Genomic DNA, 26,975 nt, shown 5'->3' on the forward strand with positions numbered 1-26,975 from the left:
GCATTGGTCATGACTAAAAAGCGCTTTTGCTTTTGAGTCTTCTGGCCAGTATTTTTATCCTTCATTGATACGTAGTCCCTTTTTGATGGCGCTTGCCAACTAATTTCATCTGTTTCTAGAATATCTCACACTTTTTCAGCAATATCTTTAGGAAGTAAGTGAGTTTTTGACAGTTTTGTCACAGTATAAAGTTTTGAAGAACTATTAAATGTTTCCTTTACAAGCTGCCGGACAACTGCTCTCTTCTTTTGAGGACTATGTGGAAGATTTCTTTTTGCTTTAAAGACTGCTTTCCGAAGAGTACTTGTGGATGCATAGGAACCAATAATCCTATCAGGAACATTACTGTTGTGGCTCAATTGATTTTTTTTTCAGAGGCTTGCTTTTTGCGCCAAGTTTTTTATCCTGATTCGGGTCATTTCCCTTTTTTTCTTTAGCAATTTTTCATTTTTGGCACATTTTCCCGTTTCTTTTTGCCTAACAACACAATTTCTGTCTCTGTCTTTATTAACTACCTCTTTCCACATTTCAGGATTTTCAGCCTTTAATTTCTCCCAAAATTTAGCAACTCTACTTGCAGATGATGTTGGTGTTATGATCCTGCAACAATGACAAAGGGCTTTCATTAATATTTTTTTACTGTTATAAATTAAATGGAGTACAAACTAAACTCATACAAGTCTGGTTTAACATTCTAATAAATGCTTTATGAGCCCCCATTTATAAAATATATGCTTAACCTGGTACATCATTTTAATTAGTTAGGCTCTAACTGAATTCTGGGTTTCGGTAGATTATTCCAGAATCATGCTTGTGTTTATCAAATGACAAATAGTAACTTATTGGTAAGTGATAAATCAGTCATACGCTCGTCACTACGATATATGTAACATCCGTAACACCTATTTATTGGTAATAAAAACCTAGAAAAAATTATTAACTGAGGTTAAAGTAAGTTTGTAAGTAGTATGTCAACCTTAACCTAAATTGCAATGTAAACTAATAAAGCTGTAATGTACAGAAAACTTTTTTCTAATTTTTGTTACGGATGTTACACTAACATGCCTCTTTAGTTAAAAACTCAAAAAGTTAAGGTAATTTACTTACCATGTCCCTTGAAACTTATGATGATGACACACAAGACATTTCTTCAAAAGCACAACAAAATTTCTTGGAGGTAAACAGCTGATGAATTACTAAACAGGTGCACCAAATGTGTCATCCTTTTTATTAAAATTTCCTGTTTTGCAGTAACCTTGGTTTCCAACTGTAAAATAAATACTTTAAAATATTGGTTTCTTAAATATTGTAACTGATCTATTAAATATGAACTATTATGAACATTCACCGGTAAATAAAATATGGTAATTTTTAAATTTACTTTTTTACATGTTTTCCTCTTTTATACGGAATGGCTGTATAGTAATTTTCAACTTATAATTTACCATGATCAACATATTTAATAAAGTAATAAATATTTTAAAAGGTTCATAACATTGTTTGAACAAATACATGCACATATAACATAGTGACATAAATTTATGTGTTTGTGACTGAGTGTAAAAATGTATTATCATCGCCTCTGATTAAATAAAATAAATGAAGTAATGTTGACAGTCTGTTGGGCTGACGAACACGCTATTCACCCGATATGCTCTGGTACACAAGAGGTCAAGCAAGTGTGCGGGTAGCAACAACACAGCTGTGTGCTTGGACTCCGACACGGCCCACGTGTTAAGAAATGTCGAATATGACCCATAAAACAAGGAAGATAAAGAGACGGAACGCAATGTTACAAAAAACGCTCTTATTTTCTTTGGAAATCAGCGAACTGTGCTATAAGCAACCTAACAACCTAAGAGTCGATAAATTTTCGAAAGTAAATGTTGGTAACCTTGATTTTATTTTTGTGGTCGTACGTTGCTGGGAATATTCACCATATATGTTTAAGATTATCTATTTTGCAATACGGAACAACAAAAACACTACGCTAAAATGCTCTTTTGTTTCAAAAAAATTAAAAACCGCATAGCCGCCAAGTATGAGTGCTGAAAACCATAACTTCAGTTTCTATTGCTAACAATACACACGTGTACACGTCTCCACACGAACACATGGCAGCCATACATAATTCATTGCTACCAAGAGGTTAAACAACACGACTCCTTGGCCGGTATTCCAAGACACAGACGTAAAGGGTTTAAGTGTTGAATATGCTACACATGTTCCCCAACCGTAATCCTAGGGTACGATAGGACACGGCCAGTCCCTTATTTTAGGGAACTGATTTTGGTGTCCTAACCGTGACCTATCTGTTGCCCAAATTCCGCGCATGTGCAGAGCTCAAGTTTTCGTTGATTTCGTCCAGAAGGTTCGCGTCTGGCGGCATGAACTCGTATATATTCACTTTCGTGAATATAGGGGTACGTACCAAACGTGTTGGTGTGCCAAATAAAACTTTATGGTAGCGAAACTATCCTGGAATACATTGTGTACACTTTAATGGTCATAACAAAAAAAAATCGCAACTTAAAAAGGTACTTGAGAAAATTAGAATAATGGTATTTAGTTCGTGCGACAGTGCTGCTATCTCTAGGATTTTTGCCGTAACAATTGTATCGATGGTTGCGAAAAGTCCGCTAGAATGCGTTGAAACTAGTTTCTGGCCTCGCGCAGGGCACAGTTTATTTAAACAATTGCCTATCTGCGAATTTACTAGGATTAGGATTGGACATGTTCTGGAATACGACGCGCGAGTTGGGTCACGGTTATATCCCAAGGCAGTGCTTATTCGCTACCTTACTCGGACGTACTGGAATACCTCCCCTATATGTAGAGCGAGCGAGATGTCGAGGAAGAAAATATGGCAGCTTCGTTGCCCCACGTTTAACAACGATATATTCTCCAGCATATTCTACAGCCAGGTTAGACTCCACACAGTCCTGTACACACTCGAGGGATGGCTGTCGCTTGTGGTAGATGTATCCGTATCTCTGATACACACGGGATCAGCATTATCGCTGGCTGGAGGTCTGCTAGCAAGCCAGGATTGACGATGGTCCCGTTACACAAGTGTTTGCAGGACAGCGTGGTGGAGAGTGACAGCATGACTGAAGACTAGCACTGAGACGGTGTCCAGTGGTTCGGAACCCACTATAACCCCCGAGGCCCCGTTGCCCTGTGTCTGTGCACGACCCTGTGACGTTCAACCATGTTATCTATGAGGACGAATAAAGCACACGACCTACTTAAGCCGTTGTTTAATATGAAGCAAAAAAAGGCGTAATACGTCACCAACCATGAAGTTTTAAAACATTAAAAAACAAATTTATTCCCCGAGATTCTTTTGATATTTTTGTTTATCATTAAAACATAAAATTTTCAATAATTTGGTTTAAAAGTTTTATTTTATTTCACTATTCGAAAGTTTGACAAGTGAAAACGTCATGTATGCAATAAAAACCAAAACGTGGCCTTCAATGCAAATAGCGTCTGCGTTGTTCCAAAGTTTCTGGAACACTTCAGTTCACGCCAAATACGGAAAGCGGAAACGCAAGAAGTCGAATGGCCGATGCTTGCGGCTCGCGTAGTAGCAGCGCGCCACGACCTGTCGGAGGCGGGGTCTGCGCGAGCGAGGAAACGTGGCGGACGTTGCTGCGCCCTGTGGGTACTCCTACCTATTTGTTCCGCCAATCAGCATCTCGTAAGCTTCTATCGCATCTAATGACCCACTGTCGATGAGACGTTCAGGCTCCTCAAAATAATATAATAACCAAGAAGTGCAAGCTAATTTCTTTCGTAGTTATCCAAATAAATATTTGGAAATCAAATGTCAAAATATATTCTCGTAAAACTAAAAACATGTCAGTGTCAACTGTAGAACACATTTCTCTTTACCTGTAGTAGCAACTACTGCAGTCTACCACATTATGATAAACATGGAGTTTAAATATACTTAATTAAGTCTCACACTAATGTGTTATTAAATGTACACTGTTTTACCTGAGCAAGCACTACACAACTAATATTTTGGTAACTGAGGTAAAAAATACCCATTGTTAAATTTAAATTTTTTTTTTGGTGTGCTCTTCGGAATTACATGACACACTCGCAATAACGCTAGCACACAGAAATAATGGAATTGCTTACTGCTTGAAGCCCATCAACAATATTGAAAATTATCCAATGTTTGGAGCATTTGTAAAATAGTTGCATTTTAACTAGCCGTTTTCATGAATTGGTTACAGTTTTTGTAAATAAAAAAATGGACATTTATTGTTTATTAATAGGTACACTGAAGTTAAAGTTATATTACAGCTTTCCTGTAAACAAATTTTTTCATTGCATTAAGAAGCCAGCAGACACAATTTAATAGAGTACCTAACTCGGAAACATGCTGTGTATATCTGATCATTTACCTACTTACTCAAGTTGACGGCAACACTGAAATAATTTAAAAAAAAACACCTAAAACCACGAAATGACTCAAGTTATTGCATGGTATTTATTTAAAAAAACTTACAAAAATTATTATTAATTGGTTTTATTTATTAATAGTAATTATTTATGGATTTACAAATAAATCGTCAATGTTTTCCCCTGTTTTACACTTACAATAAAAATATAGGTAGTGACACTTGCTACTAGATATTTATGCATAATTACCATTTATTTTGAAACATTTTAGATATAAAAATAAAGAATAAATTAATACTGGAATACTACTTATTAAAACCTGTTTGTATTTCATGTGAATAGCATCAACAGTTTCTGAGTGAAATCATTTCAAACAGACAGGCAAAACTTTTCCTTAACGTCTGGTTTAGGTATTTAATTATCTATGAAATTTAGATTTTATTTATTTTTAATGATTATTGATCGAAGAAATTTCTGTTAATAAACCAAAATAAGTTCTGACGATAATAGGATCTTCGTGATACTGCAGATGTGCTCGAGCAGCATCACTTGCAAACCGGATTGTTGAATATATATAAATAAAAATTGTAAACGTTCATTCGTTCAAAATGTTAAATACCAGAAAGTTCTTCGCCGATTGATTTGAATTTTTGAAACAAAGTTGCAATCGAATACGCGCGTGTTTTTATACACCTATGTCACACCCGTGACAGGTAAAAATATAGATAGGAATATAGATATATAAAGAGAGGTATAGAGAGATAGAAGGAGATATGCAGATATAAAGATATAGAGATAGAGCGAGGGATAGCTATACATCTAAATAGACATAGAGAGGGAGTTAGATTTATATACAGATAAAGCATAGGGATATATATAGAGAGAAATATAGTAAAATTATAGAGAGCCATACGTAGAAAGATAGAGAGAGATGATTTGTATATGTGTAGCTACTTCAATCAAATTACAAATAAAAATAAATAAAGAGGAATAGCAACGCATGCCAGGCATTAGCTACAACTAAATAAATGTATTTCAAAAATGTTAACCTCCTCGGCGGAGGCTTCTGGGTGTTTAAAAGCATCTCCCCGCAGAGCAGCGCTGGACCTCGCCCGTCACGTGCAGAGCTCCAGCCCGGTGGCGCAAATTAGCATAAAAAGGAAACCGCTTTGAAGTTGCAGAATTTAAACAGTTGGAACGAATTTACCGGATGATTTCAAATGTTTGAGGGAAGAAGTTGTAACGCCTCTGTGTGCTTTGGGCAAGTTTTTTTTTACTTAACCCTGTAAAAAAAAAAGGGGGGGCTTGGGGCGAAACGGAAGTGCATAAAAAATACCTCTGATAGTTTGACTCGCAGGGGAAATTTAATTAAACCCAACTCTCTTTATCGCGTTTCGAGTGCGAGGGATAAAACAAATGCCTGGATGTTGAAAACCCTCTACACTTTAGTTTTGTTTTACCACAATTCCGTTCTGCTGCTGTTCAACCACACTGCTGTCCGAAACACAAACCCGCGCTGATAGGCGTTACTTTCACTAAAAAATTTACAAAGAAGAGATGTTTTTATTAAAAACAAAAATTGGCGGGAAAGAGAGAAGAGGTTTATCACTGAGGCTAAAACTGTACAGTGAGATCTCTCCCATCCTGTGAATTTACGTAATAATAAGAGGCACTACAAAGCTAGACTTCACAGTCCTGTACACACTCCAGAGATGACCGTCTCTGGTGTCGGACATCGTCTCTCACAGATCCACACGGGATTAGCAACATCCATGGTTGGATGACTGCCTCTGGCTAGAGGTTTGTTAGCGCGTTTTCTATCACCAGTGACCTGCAATATTTTCCTTTTCTGTCAACAGATCAAGCTGCAAACTGTTTCACATATTAATACACTTTGTCATGGACTCACGTATTACTTTATACTACCCAAAAGGACAATAAACCAATCATATATTCGCAAGAAACACGCGACCCAGTAATGAGAAACCATTACAGCATAACATCAGCCAATGAGCAAGCGACTATGCTCATATTTAGATTAATGCATATTATTATGCTATGCATACTTTATATTAATCGTCTAAAATGTAACATTCACTGAGCAGGATTTTCAAGAATTCTGATGGTTTTCTCCGTGTGCTCCTGATTACACCTAACAACACTTTGTTGGTTTTATCCGCGTGTTTCTGGTTATTGCTGAGAAAACAATCACTACATGCATTTTTTTTATTCAACTGAGCAATCCAATTGTATTCAGAGTTCCGTTAAGTTGCTGAATTCCTGTTATCAAATAAGCACTTACAATATTTGTTTTTCATTTGGAATTAAATCAAAAGAGATTAATTACTGAGTCGATTGCTATCCATGCCTTAATATAGCTGCGAAACACAATCATGCAAGACGATTTCACTTCCCTTTGAGGTCTAGCAAAACCCTTTTCTTCTTGCGATCATGAGAGAGCATCCCGCATCCTACATAAAAAAATATTTACCTCAATACAACACGTGGCGACATCTGTCGACAAGAATAGGAACTACTTGCAACAAGTTTCTTGTATGAGGCAAATTAACTCCCGCTGAAGAAATATAAAAAAAAATATATTTAAGTAATTATTCCAATTTAAGACTCTCAGTTTCCATCTGACCACAGTCGTATAATCTGATATGAATTCAGGATAGTTGCCTGCAGCTGTATTGAAAGGTCACCGTTTACTGCAGTAAGGAATTTACCTAGAGAAAAAATGCTAAGCATTATGAGAGGATCGTGTGTATTTTAGGTCCTTTCGACAATCCATTTTGTTGCAGCTAGTGTCAGAAATAGTTTGGTCGCAGATATTTATTGAATAAAAACCGCAAGATCTGTACAACCAATCCGACTAATGATAAAGAGGATAAGTCCGCAACACCCCGAAAGTGGAATGAAAACAAAATATCAGACGACTATAATGATTACGAAGAACGTGAAAATGCTGATGCTAGCAAAACTATCCCAAACATCGCTAATGATTTGTAACTTAAAGCTAAAGATGAAAGTAGCATCTTCATGGGAAATCGTCTCCGCAAAACTGACAGCAATTTAGAAGCACCCGAAGCTGACAAGATTCAAGACTGTGATGAAGCACCTGAAGCTGGCAAGATCGAAGACTGTGATGAAGCACCTGGATCTGGCAAGATCGAAGACTGTGATGAAGCATTTGAAGCTCAAAAGGTGGAATACTTTGATAGTGCTGAGACCAAAACGAAGAAAGCGATGCGTTAAAATAACTTATTCTGATCTAGCTTACGATGACGTTTTTAATGACTTTAAGGCTCGTCTTAAAAACAGAGAAGTTCAGACGTCTTAAAAATGTTAATAATAAACACGGAAGGAGGATGGCAGCAGCGGAATATATTGATTACACATCATGGGATGATCCTAACATAATGGTTGGCATGTAAAGACTTCTAATTGCTTCCCAAAATGCTAAAAATTTATCCATCACAAAAGAAACATACTATGCTTTGGGAACTGAGAATTCCGGGCTACGTACAATAATTACTTGTATAATAGTCCGGTCAAGTGGACCCAAAAATAGGGGTAATGTTACAAAAATTCGCATAGAGCTGAAAATTTTTACGAATGTTTTGAACACCATTATTAATTATATGTGAAAAGTCCTCATCGATCCGACATTTGCAAAAAAAAACATGTATTAAAGGTCAAAGTTCGCAAATATGTTTTTTGTTATTGTGTTTTTCAGCCAAATGGTAAGTTTTATCATAAAAGTAGGTCAGACTAAAATAATATATAATGCAATTATCTATAAAAATTGTTTTTACACTTTTTCTCCTAAGAGTCACCTTTTTCTGAGATACGATTCAAGAAGTTGAAAAACTTTGGTTCTTCATAATATGCATAAGTACGCCGCGTATATACATCACTGGAGCTGTAATACAAGGAAAAATATATTCTTATTTGACTATATAACTTACACATACAAAATAGTACAATTATGAGAATATCAACTCGAAAGAAACCCAGTCCCTCATTTTATACGCCAGTGTAGCCTTGAGTAACATCTGTCTCCTATTCAATTGTCCGAGTGGCAAGGGTCGTATACCTGCTCTTTTTCCCAAGGCCTATTAGACGAAATACTAGTCTCCAACGTTCCTTCGTAGTGAAAACACGTGTTTATTAATATTATTTCTTAACCGAATTTGTACTGTTTTAAGTTAAAAAAAACAGCAATTTTGTTTTATCAGCAATAAACTTTTAACTGAAAGTGAAATTGTTTCTGTTGATCGTGGCATGAAGACATTAATTGATGCAAGTACTGAAAGAGGTGATGCATTTTCGTAATACATGAAAAACCATAAATCTGTGACAATTCATGTGCAGTGTCGTAAAAAATACACTCGAAAGAGTTCTATTGCTGCAGCTACAAAACAAAACGAACAAGAAGCCAGTACATCTAATACCTATAAGTCCTCCTCGTACTAGAGCACGCGTAAGTGAATCAGCTTATAGTTTTAAACAATGTTGCTTATTTTGCGGCAATGAATTGAATGAAGAGCATGAGTACAAAAAAGCCACTGGATTTTCGCCGGAAAATCTTTAAAGTAACCACTCTTTCATTCAAAGAAGAGTGTTCATACGATATCAGGTTTGCACTTGGCACATTTCCAAGTTGTTTAAAAAATATTTCATGGAAAGCAGTTTATAATTTATTTCCGAACAGTTTGAGGAGTGCCTTTCTTTGATACAAGCATTCGCAGGTTTTCTGCGATGTGTACTGAACGTGAGAGCATTTGATAATATCTTTCACATTCGCCGTCTCCAGACATTGTAGACATTTCCCACACTCTCCTGACATTGTTAAGTACCTATTCAGCTGATGAAAATACAAGTACAAAAAGTGAATACTCTTTTTAACACTTCTACTAGGGGCAACAATTCACGTTTGAACGGTGCACCCGCCGACACGCCTGTTCTCTACCGCGGTTTGTATTGTACTTAGGCCTCGGACGCACTTAAGTATTTCCTAACCCGAATCTCGCCCAAGCCAACACACTTAGTTTAAGTTAGGTTAGGAAAAAATGTTTACATGATAACACTTTTAAAAATGTTTTGCAACTTTGAGTCGATGTACGCTGTGCAATCATATATCGAGATACAAGGAGGATATTTCATATTTTTTTTAAAGTCTCAATCTCAAAAAGACTGAAATAACCGCGAACCAATCACATAGAATTTCACTGCTTTTGAATCTTCTCTTAACACCAACAGCCTCGTTCCGCTACCCGGCACGAGGGTAAATATAAATGATATAACAACAAAAAGGAACATCCAACGAAGTCGATACACCAACAACCCATGAATAATCAAAAGAAGAGGTATAGGTAGAGAGGAAAAAAAACTGCCACGTATTTTTATTCTGTAAAAAAGCATATTTTTCCGCGAGGGTTGAGTAAGCATGCGACTCGATGCCAAGGCCAATGGAAGAAGCGCCTTTTAACCCCCCTCTCCTTCCACGATTCGCCATGCCTAGGCACATCATGTGGCTTCGTCCGTTACGAGAGCGGAAAAGTGGGACTGTTGCAATTACAAGTTTCACCGACAGCCCGGAAAGGACTGGGAGAGGGGAGAGGAAAAGGAGAATGTTTCTCTTCTAACCTTTTTCCTCCGTTTTCCAAGAAAATAACTCGTCGCCGCTGCAAGAAGTCTGCGCGATGGGCGCGGCGCGACAGAGTTGGCGCGGGCCTCGTCATTTACATGTTAATGGAATATTTAAAGCGAGATGCTGGGTCCTACCACGCGGCCCACCGACCCTCGATCAGCCCCAAACACACCGGCACCCCGCCTCTCGCCCGGGCAGCTCAGCGGTAAAAAAAAAGGAACAACACATTTTGTAATATCTCACACGTGTTCACCATTTTAGAGTGCTTTAAATGTCGCTGACCTAACCTAACCGACCTTTAATTTTAGTTACACACCCTACATGGAAAAAAATGAAAAGTTTTTGCAATGACTTCATTTATGTAGCACACCTAACCTAATAATTTTTTTTTAAACTCTTACTAAAGCAAAAATAAATAAATCAGAAGACGCACAAAAGCAGATCATTCAGACGTCTAGCTCTGGGTCAATGAACAGTAGGTTCCTCCAGCCACACGGGTCAACACAGGATCCCTCGCTGCTGTTCGGGTGAAGTCGGGGACACTCGGCTCTTGCAACGCATCTCCCCTCCTCATCACCCTGTCCCACGAACCAGTGTTGCCAGTCCTATTAAGAAAATCCCCAGCTGAATTCGTAAACGTTCCATTTAGCTGCAAGACGTACCAATGCATGTAATTATTTTTTAATTTAAAAGTAATAACAAATTTTTGCCGTCTGCCTACGGTTATAAACCGTTCCCTTGTGTGTCCATACTGTTAAAACGTTGTGCCCGACAGCTGGGCGTAATAAGCCATATATGCTGTGTCGCAATTGGTTTGTATCTTAATAACAGAAACAAAGATAATAACAAATTAAAAAGAGATATTGTGATAAATCTACACAAATGACTCTGAGACAGGAAGTGTCTGCGAAAATAAGATCTGACCGCTCACTAGACTACAAAAAGTTATGACCACGCAGCAATGAATCTTTCAAACTGGCGACCTAATGCAAGAGAAGCAATTGCATTGTTTAACCAGGCGTTTGCTTTTACACTGAATGGCTGTGATTGGACAGTATACATGTGCTCAAATTACTCTCGAGCAATCACGAGACATTGGTGAAGCTACAGCTTTTTAAGTGGCTCGCCTAGCTAGAGGTGTATCAATGTTAGTGAGGCGGGATGATAAGCGCGAGGCTCGCTGGTTTTTTCTAGCGCGGTATCGCCTCTAAGCGCAAGTATCTGAACTGGCGCGCAGTCTTCTCGTCGTGCGTACGACAACTGAAATTTGAGTGATGACCTTAAAATCATATGGCAGAGAAATGAATATAAAGGTGTGATGGAATTCATTTTAAGTTCTTTTCAAAAAACTGCACCAGTTGTTTTATGCCTAAAAATTATTCTGAAAACACGCTTTTTACCCATTTGAACTCTTCTAAAAATACAGTTTAAAAATTTAATCCGGAAACCAAACCACTCATCGGTAGAGACCGGGAAAATTCGCGAATTCATTTCGCGATAGGCTAAAATACAAACAGGTATACCTCAGTGCTGCCTCTGCTATTGGCTCACAACTCACCTGGATGACTCTGGTCCAATGAGAAACACCCAACCAAAGTTTTATCGAATCACAGGCTGCTGCTACGTTGGGTCGTCTCACAAGACAGCAGCCAATGAGTGGGTGGCATTTGACCGAGTGTACGTAGAGGTCATTGAACCCGCGAATTTTTCCGGTCCCTACTTATTCCAATTCTTAAATGCTTTTCGTAAAAGACTTGACGCGGGTATCTCGAGTAGTGTTCCTCGAGCGTGTGGTCGCGGAGGCGGCGGGCTCACCAGCCGGTGGTGAGGTGCGCCACGAGCATGGCCTGGCGCTCCGTGGACGCCTCCATGGTGTGGCACACGACGCGCTTCTCGACGGTGGCGCCGCCCTCCTGCGCGCCGCCGCCCGCCGGCGCCGCCTCCTCCGTGATCTTCAGCGTGGCGTTCTTGGTGGAGAAGTGGTAGGAGTGGCGGTGGTCGAGCGTGTGCCAGTGGTGGTGGTCCGTCACCCAGGCCGGGTAGCGGCAGCGCGTCGAGTGGTTCTCCACTGCGACACGACACAACACGACACGTGCGGTGCGAACAAGGGGAACTGCACTTACAAAACAATCAACTACATCATTCTCAGAACACATATGTATAAACAAGCTTTATGTAACTCAAGGGACTACAAGTAGTGCTGGTGTGTGTTCGGACCGAACCAGCGACCTAGCACACTCAGTGCTACACTTGAGCGACCCTGGTCAATAAGGACTCTTACCTACCGATATAAACACACATAATACGTGCATATATACAAATATACGAAAAAATGAGCAAGAAAAATATATTTGAAAGCTAAGAAAAATGTTTTTACACTGAATATAGATTATTAAATTATATATAGCAATTCTAATATAATATACACATCTCAAATGCGAATTACTCACTTATACACACATTCCCTCATGCTTCCCGATGAACTTATAGAAAATTTAAATTTTGCAATATCATATTTTAGCTGATAATTTACGGTCGTTACAAAAAATTTGATTTTTAAATTTTTTTTTAAATCTTGAAAAATAAAATACAAAATGGCGACGAACCATTACAGTAGGTGCATACCTTTATTCGGAGGTCTACAGTGGCTAATGGCAGGACTAATTGGGCGAGATATATAATTTTGGTCCTAGAATTGTTTTTATTATATCTCTATCGGTTATACCTTATCTACTATTACTAGCTTGCGATTAGGCTAGAAAATTATACTTAGTGTAGATTTTTAACACATTCCTTTAGTTTTGTTGTAGTTATGGTAGAATCGTCAAATTTGTCACGTTTATAGTAGTTAAATGGCCCAACAGGCATGGATAGTTTGAGGATCATAGCAACAAGCGAAGCGTGTGCAATATAGTCTGTTCGATGGTCATCAGTCTGCTATTACAGTATGTTTCGCTATCGTCGAGTGTTCTGACTGGTCGGGTGGTAGACCAGATATAATCAGAACAGGTCATTCGAAGGTTCGATGTTGTTACACCTCGGAATGGTAAAGAACACTTGTGCAGGAGAATGCATTTATTCTTCTACATATGTCGTACAAGTAACATTCAGAGCCACTCTGCTACACATCTGTTCTATCCAACCTCGCGGTGCCTTTCCCTTGGTCTCCTCTGACGTCGGCCATATTGCTCCCTCCCTTGTGCTCTGTCCCTGCTCGGTCATCCACGGCGCATCGTCAGGGATAAGATTATATGGTGAATTGAAATAAAACCGAAATAACACCGAAAAGCATGTTATAAAACCGCATTACACTGAAATGAAAGTTAATTTACCACAAAATTGCACCGAAATGCAAGCTATATCATTGAATTAAATAGCATTAAACCAAAACTTAATTCATATTAAAAAAAGTATATCTGAATGTTTCAAATTCAAGGAATGTCGTTATTTCAGGACAACACTTTGTAACAAATCGCATGGATCACAAAAATGAATTTAATTTGTTTTATCGTGCATCATTTGTTGAATCACTTTAAAAACATGAATGATCGCTAGTTTATTTTTATTGTTATGAATGTATCCGGTTTAGGCCTATTTATTACAAATTATTTTATCATAAAAATGCTGCATATAAATTTTATCACTATTTTGGTGAAGAGTTACAAAACAACTTTTATAAAAACAAAAATAAAAACACCGAAATTCTCTTTAAAAAAAATTCGACAAAAAATAAAACCAAACAATCTTGTCTCTTCTCGTCTCCACGACGCCTCCTGGCGACCTGGGTGGCACACGCGAGATCCACGCGTTTAGCGCACTATCATTATTCACAGATATACAGCATGTTCATGAAATAATGTCCCAGTTATAAATATTAATAGTACCAACTGTAATCGTTGTAGAGTTTCGGTTTGAAGTCAAAATTAAAGAGTATCCCAAACAGTTTCAGATAAATGCATGCGCGAATACTGTTTTGTGGTTTTCTCGCTTGCAGCGCCACCTACGCAAAATGTCGATTGGTAGAGTGTGAACTTGTAAACTTTATTTGGCAACAGGTTGGGGCCCCTCCCCATTGGAATCTCTTTGTACGAGAGTGGTTGAACGTGGAAGTCCCTGACCGTTGGATTGGTCGTAATGGTCGAGAGCTCTTTTTCGCTGGCCTCCACGTTCATTTTTTTTCCTTTGAGGCATTATAAAAGATCGTGTCTACGTTTCGCCGCTACCTAGTGATTTTCCAGAATTGATACATAGAATTGAAAATGATATTTATTGCTTCCATTACTCCGGACGTGCTAACCAAAGTGTGGGAAGAACTGGACGTTAGGCTCGATGTGTCCGTTTAACTAAATGTGTACATATTGGACATTTGTGACAAAAACTAGGTTAGTTTACATTCAATTTGATGTATGATTTTATGATTTGTTGTAAATAGTCTAAATTAAATTGTTACAATATACGATTGAAACTGGGGCAATTTTTATGGACACCCTGTACAATAGCCGCACCTACATTGGAAGCACTCCCGCAGGTCGGAGGCTTCGCCGACTGCGATGGGTACTTCCACGTTCCCGAAACATACGCCCCTTTACTAAAACTAACTAAATAAAACTACTGTTTATAGAATAATTCCGTGTGAAATCGCCATGTGTCGCTGCTTGACCATTTTAGAAAAAGAAAATTTTTACGAACTAAAGCCTTATCAATAAAAAGCTCAAAACTATTTTTATTTCATTTTTATCTGACACCATTTTGTATCAAGGCTCGATTAGCTTCACTACTGCGTGCGTAAACAGGTTTTCGATAAATGTTCATTGTTGACCTTGTCTCTAATATAGAATTTGTTTTTTTTTATCTGATAAAAAGAAAACTTTATAAGCTTACATATAATGCATATATACATATAAATATTTTTTTGAAACCTAATAAAAATTACTTTGAATCGTGCCAAAATATTGGACATAGCCATTATTTTAAGGAGACTTGGGTTGGAACCACAAGACCACAATTTCTGTTAGTAACTACGGATAGGATACTTTCCAGCAGTGTTGAGTTCAAGTACGGGTTTTAATCCTTTTCTGATATTTTTTTTCGGCATAAACCTTTGCTGATTTCAAGGTTAAATATCTTAAAATAAATTTACTATTTAGTGCTTATCAAAATCTGCCAGTTTCAGGCTGTGGTTGAAACTGGTTTAGAGGTTACAGGTTTTGAAACATGTGATGCAGTAAGCGCGGGAAGCCTGCAGTGCGCGGGCTGAGAGCTGTGCCCTCTCGCACCCGACAGCTCCGGAAACAGGCTGCCACAGATTCCTGTCCTCGCTTGTCTCGATCTGTAGAAGGCTTCGACCCACTCGGCGTGCGAGCGAAACTACCAGCGCTGAAACAACCAGGTGTACTCGACATTCGAGTAGTTTATCGAAAGGTCGAAGCCAAACAAACTCTTAAAAAATCGGCGTGTTTTGATCCGGTTTTGAATTATTCTTCACGAGCGAGGTAAACAAACAAAATTTTAACTGTAAAAAAAAAAAGAATGTTGTTTGCGAAATCCTTTCGGGCGTAGGCACAAATCAGGAGAGGGTTTTACGTATGTTTTCAATTTTTACCCCTCATGGAACTAAGGTTCTTTTTTTAAAAAAAATACATTTCTGAGTTTTTTATTGTACTCGTAGCTGGTCGTTCGTGAGCGGATTTATGTGTTTGCGGCGCTCGAACGAGAAATGGCGATCAGCTTTTATCAACTGCAGGAAACTCGGAACCGAGGGAAACATTTCACGGACTCCTCTAACATAAGCCATCGCGGTAAGGATGGATTGCGAGATTGCCAATTAAAAGGGTTGGATCAAAACAGTTTGGCCAAACTGTTATTCGCCGTCGTAAGTTTCGAATGGAAGCGGTGAACAGGCGGGTCATCTATGAAAAATAAAATCGTATTCCGACCAGAAATGTCGCGACAACGAACATTTTTGATGTGTAACATCTTAGCTCTCGGTGTACGGCGTTTGGTGGGAGTAATTTCGTGAATTGAAGGGAAGTCGAATGAACGGAAGAGTGTAACCACGTTGCTGCAATCTGTGGTTGTCTCAGAAATCTCGAAAAGATGGCGGACCCACGTGATTCATCCGAGTATACTGCCTTGGTGAATATCGCAGAATTCAAGCCGCGCATAGGTATTGAAAATAAAACTTTTCAAGAGTACAACAATCATTTAATAATTTACAGTCATAAAAGGAAATAATGACAACTTAAAAATACTTCAGGAACCTTGCATTATAATTTCGACAACACTCAGTTAACACTGAAATATAGAAAGAGCGCAGGCACATCACTGTAGAGACCCAGCAAATTATTGTTAGTATACGTATATTCGACGCCATGAAAAATAAAATAATTTTGTGATTAAATTATTGTTGTTGAATCTTTAATGCTGAATCAGCTCAGCAAGTTTAAAGTTTGTTGTAGAAAGTATTTACATACTGATTCCAGTCGATTAGATGAAAACAAGTATACAAACATATACTTAGTTATAAAATGTTTCCGGTTATTACTTTATTTTAAGAATTTTACTTTGAAATTCGTGTTTGGGTTTCGTGTTATAAGAGTAAATGCAACATGGTAACACGTGACTTTGCTCGTTACTGAGGTTAGATGTCACAAATCTCTAGCGAGTACTGAAACACTCGCTCGCATTTTTATTTCCGTATTGCGCCTCGCACGAGGCGACTGGAGACGGACAAGCCCTACACAGTCCGGGAGTACAGAGGGCGATCGGACATGGCTACAGCAGGGATGGCCGACTTCACTCTTTCCAAAGGTCGGGCAGTAGTTTTGAAACTAATCGGAGGGCCTAACACATACGAAAAACTATTAAATTTCTTACACTTGTTTTTTGATAACCTATTATTCGGAAGAGTCTATATTAATAAATGAAAGAGTTTGTCTGCCTGTGTTTCGTAGTATGAAAAAAATAAACTGCTAATTCACTTCAGTGTATTTTTGGTAGATGCTTCAAGCCGGCCGCCATTTGTCTACCACTGGGTCGTATGTAGGAACCCCGAAATTTCTTAGATTCGTCTGGCGTTTGGCTAAAATTCAAAGCCTTTTATTTGCTTTTGTTTGTTGTTAATTTTCTCTTGTCTTGTTGCCTTTGTGGCTTTTTGTTCTCGTTAATCGGCACTACCTGATTAGCTTACTTCTCAACTAGCTGGGAATCGTTGGCTCACGGTCGCAGAGGGGCGTGTCTTAATAACTGCGATCCACGTTCATCTTTCAGGAAGTCTGTTATAAAACATCTCAACAAACAAAAAAAAAATGCAAAATGATAAGTAGCGGATGTGATCCTTATTTTTATGATCTTTGTACAAGTGTGTATGTGTGCGGATGTGAGTGCTATTTAAATTGTTTGTTATAAGTAAAAATTTAATTTTTAGTTTAATGATGAATGTTTTTTTTTAGTTTACAATGTATTTGGCATGAGATCTATTTTCAATTTTTGTTTAATATATATTACTGTACTTTGTTTAATGTTTAAAAAAATGCGCCAATTGCGATATCAGTAACTGGAAGTTTAATATGCGTGAACCATGTTTCATTACTTGCTAGTAATCTGAGAGTTTATTTTATTTATATTGTATTTTGTAAGTTGTTTATAATTTTCTTGTTCATTGTCCTTTATTCTGGTTAGCTTAATTATGCATGTTTTTTTTTATAATTTACAACATGTATGTGGTTAAGTGGTGAACAAGGCAAGACGATAAATAATTAAATAAATAAATAAAAACAGTGCACAAGTGTGAAGTTTTGCATTCTAGCTTGCGACCAAATAAAAGCGCGAAATGTCCGCGCCACCTGTCTATTCACAATCACCGTGAAGCAAGTTAACAACAGCGCAGTCGTCGTAAAGTCACACCGACAGTCGCGTTTATTTCGGGTATGTCAAGTATCAGAATTTTTAAAAAACCTTAACCTTATTGAGCTGATTCAACATTATAACATAATGAGATATAATAATGTTATTAAAAAGTAAAAAAAAATCAAGTAACGAGATTTCAACCACGGACCTTGAGGTTACCAAGTGCGCACTCTACCGCTGTGCTAGTAGTCCTAGTGGGAATTCAGAAGGAGAATCTGTATTATCATCATTGTAAGGCCACTTTTCTTATGTATTTTAAAACTTGAGATTACTTTTTCTTTTAACTATTTTAGTTTACTAAATATATTTTGGGGTAGTTTCATTATCATAAAGTTTCAATTGGGACACCAATATGTTTGGTATGTCCCGTAATGTTTCAAAAGTGACTATATACGTGTTTACGTTGCTACACGTGGATTCAAAATCCTGGATACACGTTTCCGTTCATCGACTTCCGTTACATTTCCCGTATACCGAGAACCAAGATGTTGGGGAACACATCAAAAAAATTAAAGAACTGACGTCTATAAGCAGGATGAAGGAGGAGCATATGGTTATTGGACTTCTTTAACGACTCGGCCTCTCCTCCCACCGCGACCGCTCAGAATGCCTAGGAACCCCCAGACCCCCTTCCCCCTACGAGAAAGAACGAGCGGAGGCGACAGGCCCCCGTCCAATCGTAGTGAAGGTGTTCCAGGAATGATATGCTCCCAATAATATCTATCAGCAGTAAAGGGATTAGAAACGCGGCATTGCCTTTATTAGTGGCATATAAAACAAAGGCCCACCTCCATAGCTTTATAAATGACACGTATCAAGAACGTGTAGGTTGAAACAGCCCCTAGAGGCGAAGGAGGCGTATCGCACGCATGGAAATGCCACCCTTACCTCCACATCAGCCCCTCCTATTGCAAGACCGGCTTTGACCCGCCCCTTGGGCAGCGTTGCCACATCTCCCCTTGGCACCACAGATTCACAGTCACCTCAGGCGCTTACGAAAGCCTAACGAATTCACTCAGTCACATGACGGAGCTTGCTCGACCATGTTCCCGAACGAGCACACGTTATTACAAATTTTCTAACAGTTGACATTAAAAATCTATTAAGAAATACATTGAGTTGAATGTTAAGACAGTTTCCAACAAATAAAATAACAATATGCTGTACACAAGAGCCATAATAAAAACAAATTTTCATTTTAATCATAGATAAACTTTTGTAATACAACTTTACAGTGTATTATTTTTATCCTTACAAAACAATTATTGATTAATATTTCTACTATCTCGCAAAACAAATGAATTACTTATACTTAAGAAATTTTTTTAATCCTTTTCTCTCGCTATTATGTACCCGCCTATTTTAATCCACTTACCTCAGATAAAGAGGCATTAAACTTGAAGGTATCGGGTAAGAGATAGAGCTAACTCTATCCATATTTCTAACTCAGGTAAACTACTCGGCATTGCGTAGCAAATATTCACTCTGATAGAGTTAATCTGGCGCGGTTTCTGTAGGCTCCTCCAGGTATTCAGAAGCGAAACTGTCCCATCTGACGTTCAGCCATTCACCAGACACACACGTTACCAAAGTGGCTGAACACAATCAACCAATCAGCGCCCGGGCCTCTGACCCGACCGATGGGTGATCTCCCGTTGTCGGAAGTTGGCCAATCAGACACAAAGCAATGCCCGCAGTTGCAGTGCAGCGCAGCCAATAAACGACCGAGCACGCAAACGTCAAGAGAACCCGCTTCTGCGGGGTTGTCTATTCTGCGGCCAGGCGTGGCCGTGGCTCTACACAGTGTGTTCCGGCGTGATACGAAACAAATTAAGTTCCTCTATAAAAATTTTAAAAAAAATAGTTGGTTATCTGGCAACTTCAAGTGGTGGAACCAGTATTTAAAAAATGTCTAAAACCATTAAAACCACATATCAAACCCGTAATTAAGTATTTGCAAGGAAAAGAGCAAGTCGTTGCTTGAAACAGATTAAGTTAGAAAAATGTTAGTCATGTGTAGTCACTGACGAGCTGAGCAAAATACCCTCTATAATTTGATTAGTATCTTCAAAAACATCAAATACCCGGGACAGCTAATCTACACTTAAAGGCGGGAACAGCTTCCAAGCAATTGATATTTTATTTCAATCAGCATAAATACAATTGGGTAAATAATTCGTTGCTAGTTAGCTTAAACCAAATATAATTAACTATGCATGAGTATAACTAAAACCATTAGTCCATTCATTACAAGCATGCATAAATCATTGTTCAGTCTAATAATCCAATAAAACTCAGGTGTAATAAATTATTTTAAGCTTATTTTTAACATAATAAATGAAAGTATGAATATAAACGATGTCATTATCTTCATTGAAATAAAATTTATGCGAGTTATAATTTTTTTTTTCAAATTGGCTTCTCATTAAATGAAAATAAAGTTTAATTTCATCACGGCGATATGTCCTCGAACACTATAAATCGAGAAATAAAATGAGATACTTAAACGTAATTAAAAATTAAAAAAAGGCTTATGCATAGCCACTTAATAATAAATCATTCTTAAACGGTTTGGTTATGAATCAAATCTTTAATACACCTGAAAATTTATTGTGTATATTTCTTTAGTAAAAATGTTAGGATTAAACATATACTTTTCTTACAATGATAAAATATCAACAATACCCTGAGATAAGCGAGTGAAGCCGCGGATTATTTGCTAGTTTATAATATTATTATAATTAATTGCCTATAAAACCTTTTAACGAGATTTTTTTTAGGAAATTATAGGCGATTTGCTATGTCAGTCCTGGAATGTATAGAAATAATAAAATCACGTGACATTCAGTTTCTAATGAAAGGTTCTTATGTAACCTTCATCCAAAATCTTCATTACCTATTAGTTCATCATTCATAAGCCAAATAAAATTAGGTTTTCCCAAAATCTTAGAAACCTGAATTTTTTTTATTGATTTATGAATGATATTCTAAAAATGTAAGAGTTTCACAACAAATAGATAATAATTACGAACGATTAAATGAAAACTATATAACATAAGATTTTTTGCTTTTAATACATGGCAAGACTGAATATAAACTAGCCTTTAAGTTACTAAAAACAATTAAATAAAAACTTAAGTATATGAAACTTATTTAAAACAGTCAAATATGGTTATATTATTTCATTTACTTAAGGTCATGAGCAAAAATTCGAAATCATAGAAGCAAAATAATGCAAGATACCACCCCTTAAGGCGGCCAGAACGCGAAATGTATTAAATAATGCCTCGCTGGGCGAAGTAAACTCACCAATTGTCTGATATAACCTGGACAAAATTCGATGTTCCACCACGTGACCAACACAAACTCCTCCGTGTTCTGGCGTAATGCAAAAACAATAAAAAAAATCCTAGCGTGTTATCTGACAAGTTCTAGTGATTACTCGGGATTAACGTCACCGAAAGAGCAGAGCAAATATTCACTCTGATCGAGTTAACCTGGCGCGGTATCTGTAATCTTCTCCAGGCATTCAGAAGCGAAACTGTCCCATCTGACGTGAACTCCAGAAGGACATAGGTTTGTTAGAAAAAAACTTAGTCTTGTACATTTTTATTTTCAAGTTAAGTGATAACTCTACGAAAATTATGGGTCTTTTCGTCATGATAAGAAAAATATTTAGCAGATAGTAAAAAATAGTTTTTCGAAGAATATTAATTTTTGTAAAAAAAAATATCGTCACCACTAATACAGCGATATTAAAGTAATTTAATGAAAAAAAGACAATATGGATTATTTTTCCCTCGAGATGGGACTGGGCCCCTCCTACCTGTCACACACGGTGTGCACAGTTTCAGAACATCCCACGCCAATTAACAACTACTCAAGATATCTGTGTGGGGTCTGTTTACGAGAAGCATTCAGGAGTACGCCGAGAGCGGATGGGTGGTTCTGTTTCCGTATTTCTTTTTTAAACTGTTGTTCTAACGGAGTGAAAAAAGGTTTAAACGCGTGTTTTCCTGAATAATTTCTAGGCATGAAACACCCGGTACGTAATTCTTGAGAACACTCGTGGGACTTTCATTACAACTTTACCTTCATTTCTGCGCCATATTATGTCATGATCACCACACAAATTTCATAGTTGTCCTATGCACGACGAGAAGACTACGCGTCATCCACAGCCTAGCGCTTAGAGGCGACACCGCGCTAGAAGCACCAGCGAGCGTCGCAACATAGATGCACCCCTGACTAGGCGGGCCCCTAAGGCTCGCTATCACGCGCCATTTAGATTTTTTTTTTAGTTTTTTCATTTATTACTTTTATCTAACGAACATTTATATAATTTCATCTTGATACATCCCGTGCATTCGTTGCTCTGCCACAAATATTTACAACAAATATTCACTGAGTGTAATGTCATGGGTGTGAAAATTGCGCGCAAGTCTTCGTAAATATCATAGTTTGCGCGAATTTATACGCCCATTATATGAACTATTGAAAATATTTGTGGCAGAACAACAAATCCACGGGCGGTAAATAGCCCTTAAATAAATGTAATGGCAAAAAAATCAACATGAAATATAGCTTTAAGTAAAGTGGATGTATTGATTCTTGCTCTTTTTTGCTACGGGCCTCAGAGTAAGGTATGCAGGTAAAAAGATTGTGTTGATTTTAAAAGAAGACATTCATCTAATAACCAACATAATTTAATCTCGCGTGGTTTTAACAAGCACAGGAAAGAAACTACTCTTGAAAATGATCCCAAAAGAAAGTATGAGTACAAAGAAAAAAAACACAGAAGTATTATTAACTGCCTACGTACGTGCTATGCTTGCGGCAACAAAAACAGAGGTAAAACGCTTCGTTATAAACTCCCTATAATGTAAGATAGAGAATATTAAAAAAAAATTCGAGTTAAAAAAAGAAAGAAAGAAATAATCATAAAAAACAACTCGGAGAAAGATCATAAAGCGTTATTACGATTCCTTTTTTTTTGTCGAAGGTAATTCTTAGAATCTTCATTTACTCGCTGGGAAAGGTAACAACGAAAAATAAAAAGGACTTGTTATTTTAAAATGTTTTAAGAGCAAAAACATTGTTCCTACGTAAAAACATAATAACTAATTTACTCGAAATGAACAAAATTTTTTTTTATAAAATCTCTTCTTTACGAGAGTTTCTTGGACCTCACTATCTATAATTGAAAAAAAAAGGATACTGCAAAAAATTCAAAGCATATGACTGGAAATCAGTGACTTTGTTTACGTGGGCTGTACCTTTGCAATTGTGGAACCAAAGGTGTGGTGCGTGTAGAGGGGAGAACATCTTGATGTAGAACGTATGTGAACGCATAAGCACTAATAAAAGATACATGGTTTTTGTTAAAATGAGTTAAATAACTGTAATATTGGTGATTTCACAAGCGTTCCTAGGCATAACACATTTTACAAACAGTAATGTAAGTAGTATAAGGACGGGCAGAGAACCTTCATCTTTAATAATCCATCACGTCGCCGCTCAAGTCCGGTAGAGGCTCGCTACCGACGAGAAGGCTGCAGGCCAGTTGAGCGCGGGTGCGTAGAGGCCAAGAGCCATGTGACAGGCTAGCCAGTGTCGCCGTGTTGATGAACTCACACAATCGCGATTGACGCGACGAGAAAGACGAAATGCGAAAGAAAAATATCGCGTTATTGTGAACATACTGGTTCACGCGTGCGACAAACAAAATTAAAACTATTATATACTAAATGTTTTCTGGCCATTACATGCGCACCACAAATTCGGCAGCCATCAATGTTTACAAGTATTTCTATTGGACATGTTTGAGAGAAATATGTTCAATCGAAATTTTAATTCTCATTCGAAAATATCACTGTGCGTCAAACATTTCCAATAGTGCATAAATAATTTCATCAAAAACAAATTCTAAAAAATACACAAATATAATAATTTTATTATCAGTGCACCAGTTTAATAAATCTTTCGAGAAAAAAAGATACTCATTTCAGCGTCCTCACACTCGCAACATGATGGAAATAGAATTACGTATTTTTTTTTTAATCTGGTAAGTCTGTAGCGCCTGCGAATTTTGTCACGTTGCCGTCACAGCTGTGTCGAACGTGATTGGTTAGGGAATTATTTCATTCGTTTCGCGCCCATCGCGCTGATGTGATCCCGGCAATAGCTCCCTCGCGCATTCAGAGTTCGCGCGCCGTCCAGCGAGGCCAACTTAACAAACCCACAACTCGCCCGATGGCCGGCAGGCCGCAACCAACGCCAGGCCTTTCGCGCGGCGCTATCAATAATAAACAAGTCGCTTCCTCCCTACCTCCCTCCCTCCCTCCCTCCCTCCCTCCCTTCCTTCCTTCCTTCCTTCCTTCCTTCCGGGGAGAGAGAGGCTAGTGGAGCGATGTCCGGTCGATGGCAAAGAGGAAGAGAGAGAGAGAGAGAGAAAGAGAGAAGGAGAAAGACGGAGGACAATAGAGGATGAGAAAAGGAGAGGGTGCTGGCATTCTTCACCCTCAACTACAGCCCCTAACACATCGCTGTTGGATTATGAAACCGTTAAAAAGGGAAGGGGGTAAGAAAAAAAAGACGCCATCTTGGTTTCAACTGTAATATGGATATATTAATTTAATATAAGTTTTTTTTCTAAATGTACTTCGTTAAAGCAGTGGATATAATTTAATGGAAAGCCTGACATTAATAGTGATTGGCAGCTACAAATAGTTTCTCCTCAGATCTCATTGGCGTTTAGCAGTTAATTCATTTTTGATAATAAAAACGGTTGAGAAATGATTGCATCTTTCGGTTACCAAATCTCCCCCTTTAACAAATAAAAATCAACGCAGTTCCGCTGGAAAACTGTTAAAACTGATCCGAACAGATTCAAAATATGCATCTTTCCTCCAGAGTATTTCCAGTATTTCTCGGTAGTTCCTGAAAGTTTCATGTTCAACATCTGTGCGCTTGTTGGTCCAGTGCGGGGATGCTAGGCGACAGTGTGCTGTAGTGGTTACGGGACATTCACAGGCCTGCTGATGAGACAATTCTAAAAAGCTTTACTTCCTATCTAATCAGATTTACCGCTCTTACTCTAGACCATTTCCCCGAGTCTTGCCGTTTTCCCTGTCCCACTAAATATTATTTTCACTATCTAATCAAACTTGAACACTCACATGAACATATAAAACTACAAAAGCTAATCGAAACACATTTCGATCACACATAACACGCCATTTTCCCGCAAAATGCACAGTTTGCAAAGTTATCTGTCCATAAATACTATGCAATGAACGCTACCAGTATGTAAATTAAAAACAATAAATTTGATAAAAAGTTTTAACAATGCATTATTGATTATGAACGTGTGAATTACATTAGAAATTTAATTTCTTAAATCAATAAACAACACAAAACCTTACGGTTTATCTTGCGTTTAATTAATGACGCGAACTTGAATTTTTAACTGGTTTTAAGATTTTTAAAGGAACACAAGAGTATTAAAAATTATTAATCCTATTTAGTAACTAAGAGTATGTCGATCTCCCCGTGTTTTCCAAGTTTCAAAGACACCTTTTAAATTCTCCTAGTTTTCCCTGCCTATAGGAAACTGTTAAATGTATGTAGTGTATTTCAGCCGGATTCAGGTGTTTCACTTATTCCCTTGATGACATTCCTCGTGGCACTGTGCCGTTAAGTACCAAAGTGCAAGCAGAAATAGCTTAATTTTCCTTACTATAATATACCAATGTAAAACTAATTATGCTGTTCAAATTGAAGTAGTACGTCTTGTTACTGTTTTAAGGAGGGAGTCTTTATCTTAATTATTATACTTTTATTAATTCATGGTTTGGCCATGTTTTTTTTAGTAAATCTCTGATAGAGGAATTGGCAATTTATTATAAATAGTTTTATTGAATTGATATGTGTTTATTGAATAGTTTTAAGACACTTTCAATCCTAGCATGAACATCGTTTATTTGGAGTGAAATTTTCGTTGAAAAGTACGTAAAATTACTGCAATTTCTTATAATGTAGATACAAAAACAGGTTGTAAGTTACTTTTTGTAATTATACGTTATGACGTGCATCTAATATGCTGTTAGATCTACCCGACGTATTTAAATAGCATTCGCACTAACGTTTTATATAAAATGACCTTAATCAACCATTCGACCAAGTAACGGCTTAATGCAGTTTGTGACTTTATGTAGGATGTTTGAAAATTAATACTTGAATCATGTCTAGCGTTAAAGAAACGTTCGTCTGTCTAGATACGAAATGATTTAACTCAAACACTACTGATGCTTTTCACTTGAAATTCAAACAAGTTTTAGATGATAATCAAGGGTTACTTAAGTCTATTTTATTATGATATCTCCAACGTTTCCGATAAAATTAAGATAGTTAAATATCAATATTTAATAGCAAATGCCTCTTATAACATTTATTTTGTTTCTAAAATTTTTAAAAAAAGTTTGTAATTTAGTGAAATGAATACCATACAATAATTTGACTTATTGTGAAGATGTTTTTAAAATTATTCGAATGCTTTCGTCAACTTAGTAATAAGTAGGTAAATGATAAGGTATACGTAACATATTTTCGAGTTTGTGGTTTTACTTATTTGTTTATGATGGCTCCTAAACACTTCAAAAAGAGGTAGTACGCAGGGAATTATTAATGTAAATTTAACTTTATTGGTCACATGAATAATAAATAATAGTCTATATTTATAGGCAAATAACGCGTGTGAATGATTCTGATTCTTTTCCACGCTAGCAATTCGTTAGCTCCACCGCGCTAACGCTGCGAAGCGCCTGCGACCCGAGGCGCAGGCCACCCGCCGAGCAGGGCTGCACGGCACGTTGCGTGCGCGCCCAGGCGTGTCCCGACCGCACTCCAGGGCCTGGTAGTGGTGGTGGGGGTAAACAATTAACTCGTCACCGCAAAACTGGCCAGTAATCAGGCGAGGCGCGCTGGAGAGTCTGTC

At 37.6% G+C, this 26,975-nt stretch overlaps 1 protein-coding gene across 1 annotated transcript in view; it reads right to left on the reverse strand.

Annotated features, from left to right (window-relative positions):
• The window catches only part of LOC134527831 (uncharacterized), a 974,295-nt gene that overhangs the window by 62,705 nt on the left and 884,615 nt on the right, over positions 1-26,975 (reverse strand). The window contains exon 7 of the mRNA XM_063360779.1: positions 11,888-12,140. Within this exon, the coding sequence (XP_063216849.1) occupies positions 11,888-12,140 (253 nt within the window). The remainder of the gene's footprint in view (positions 1-11,887; positions 12,141-26,975) is intronic.

This window comes from Bacillus rossius, chromosome 1, assembly GCF_032445375.1.
Source record: "Bacillus rossius redtenbacheri isolate Brsri chromosome 1, Brsri_v3, whole genome shotgun sequence".
NCBI classification, from domain to species: domain Eukaryota; kingdom Metazoa; phylum Arthropoda; class Insecta; order Phasmatodea; family Bacillidae; genus Bacillus; species Bacillus rossius.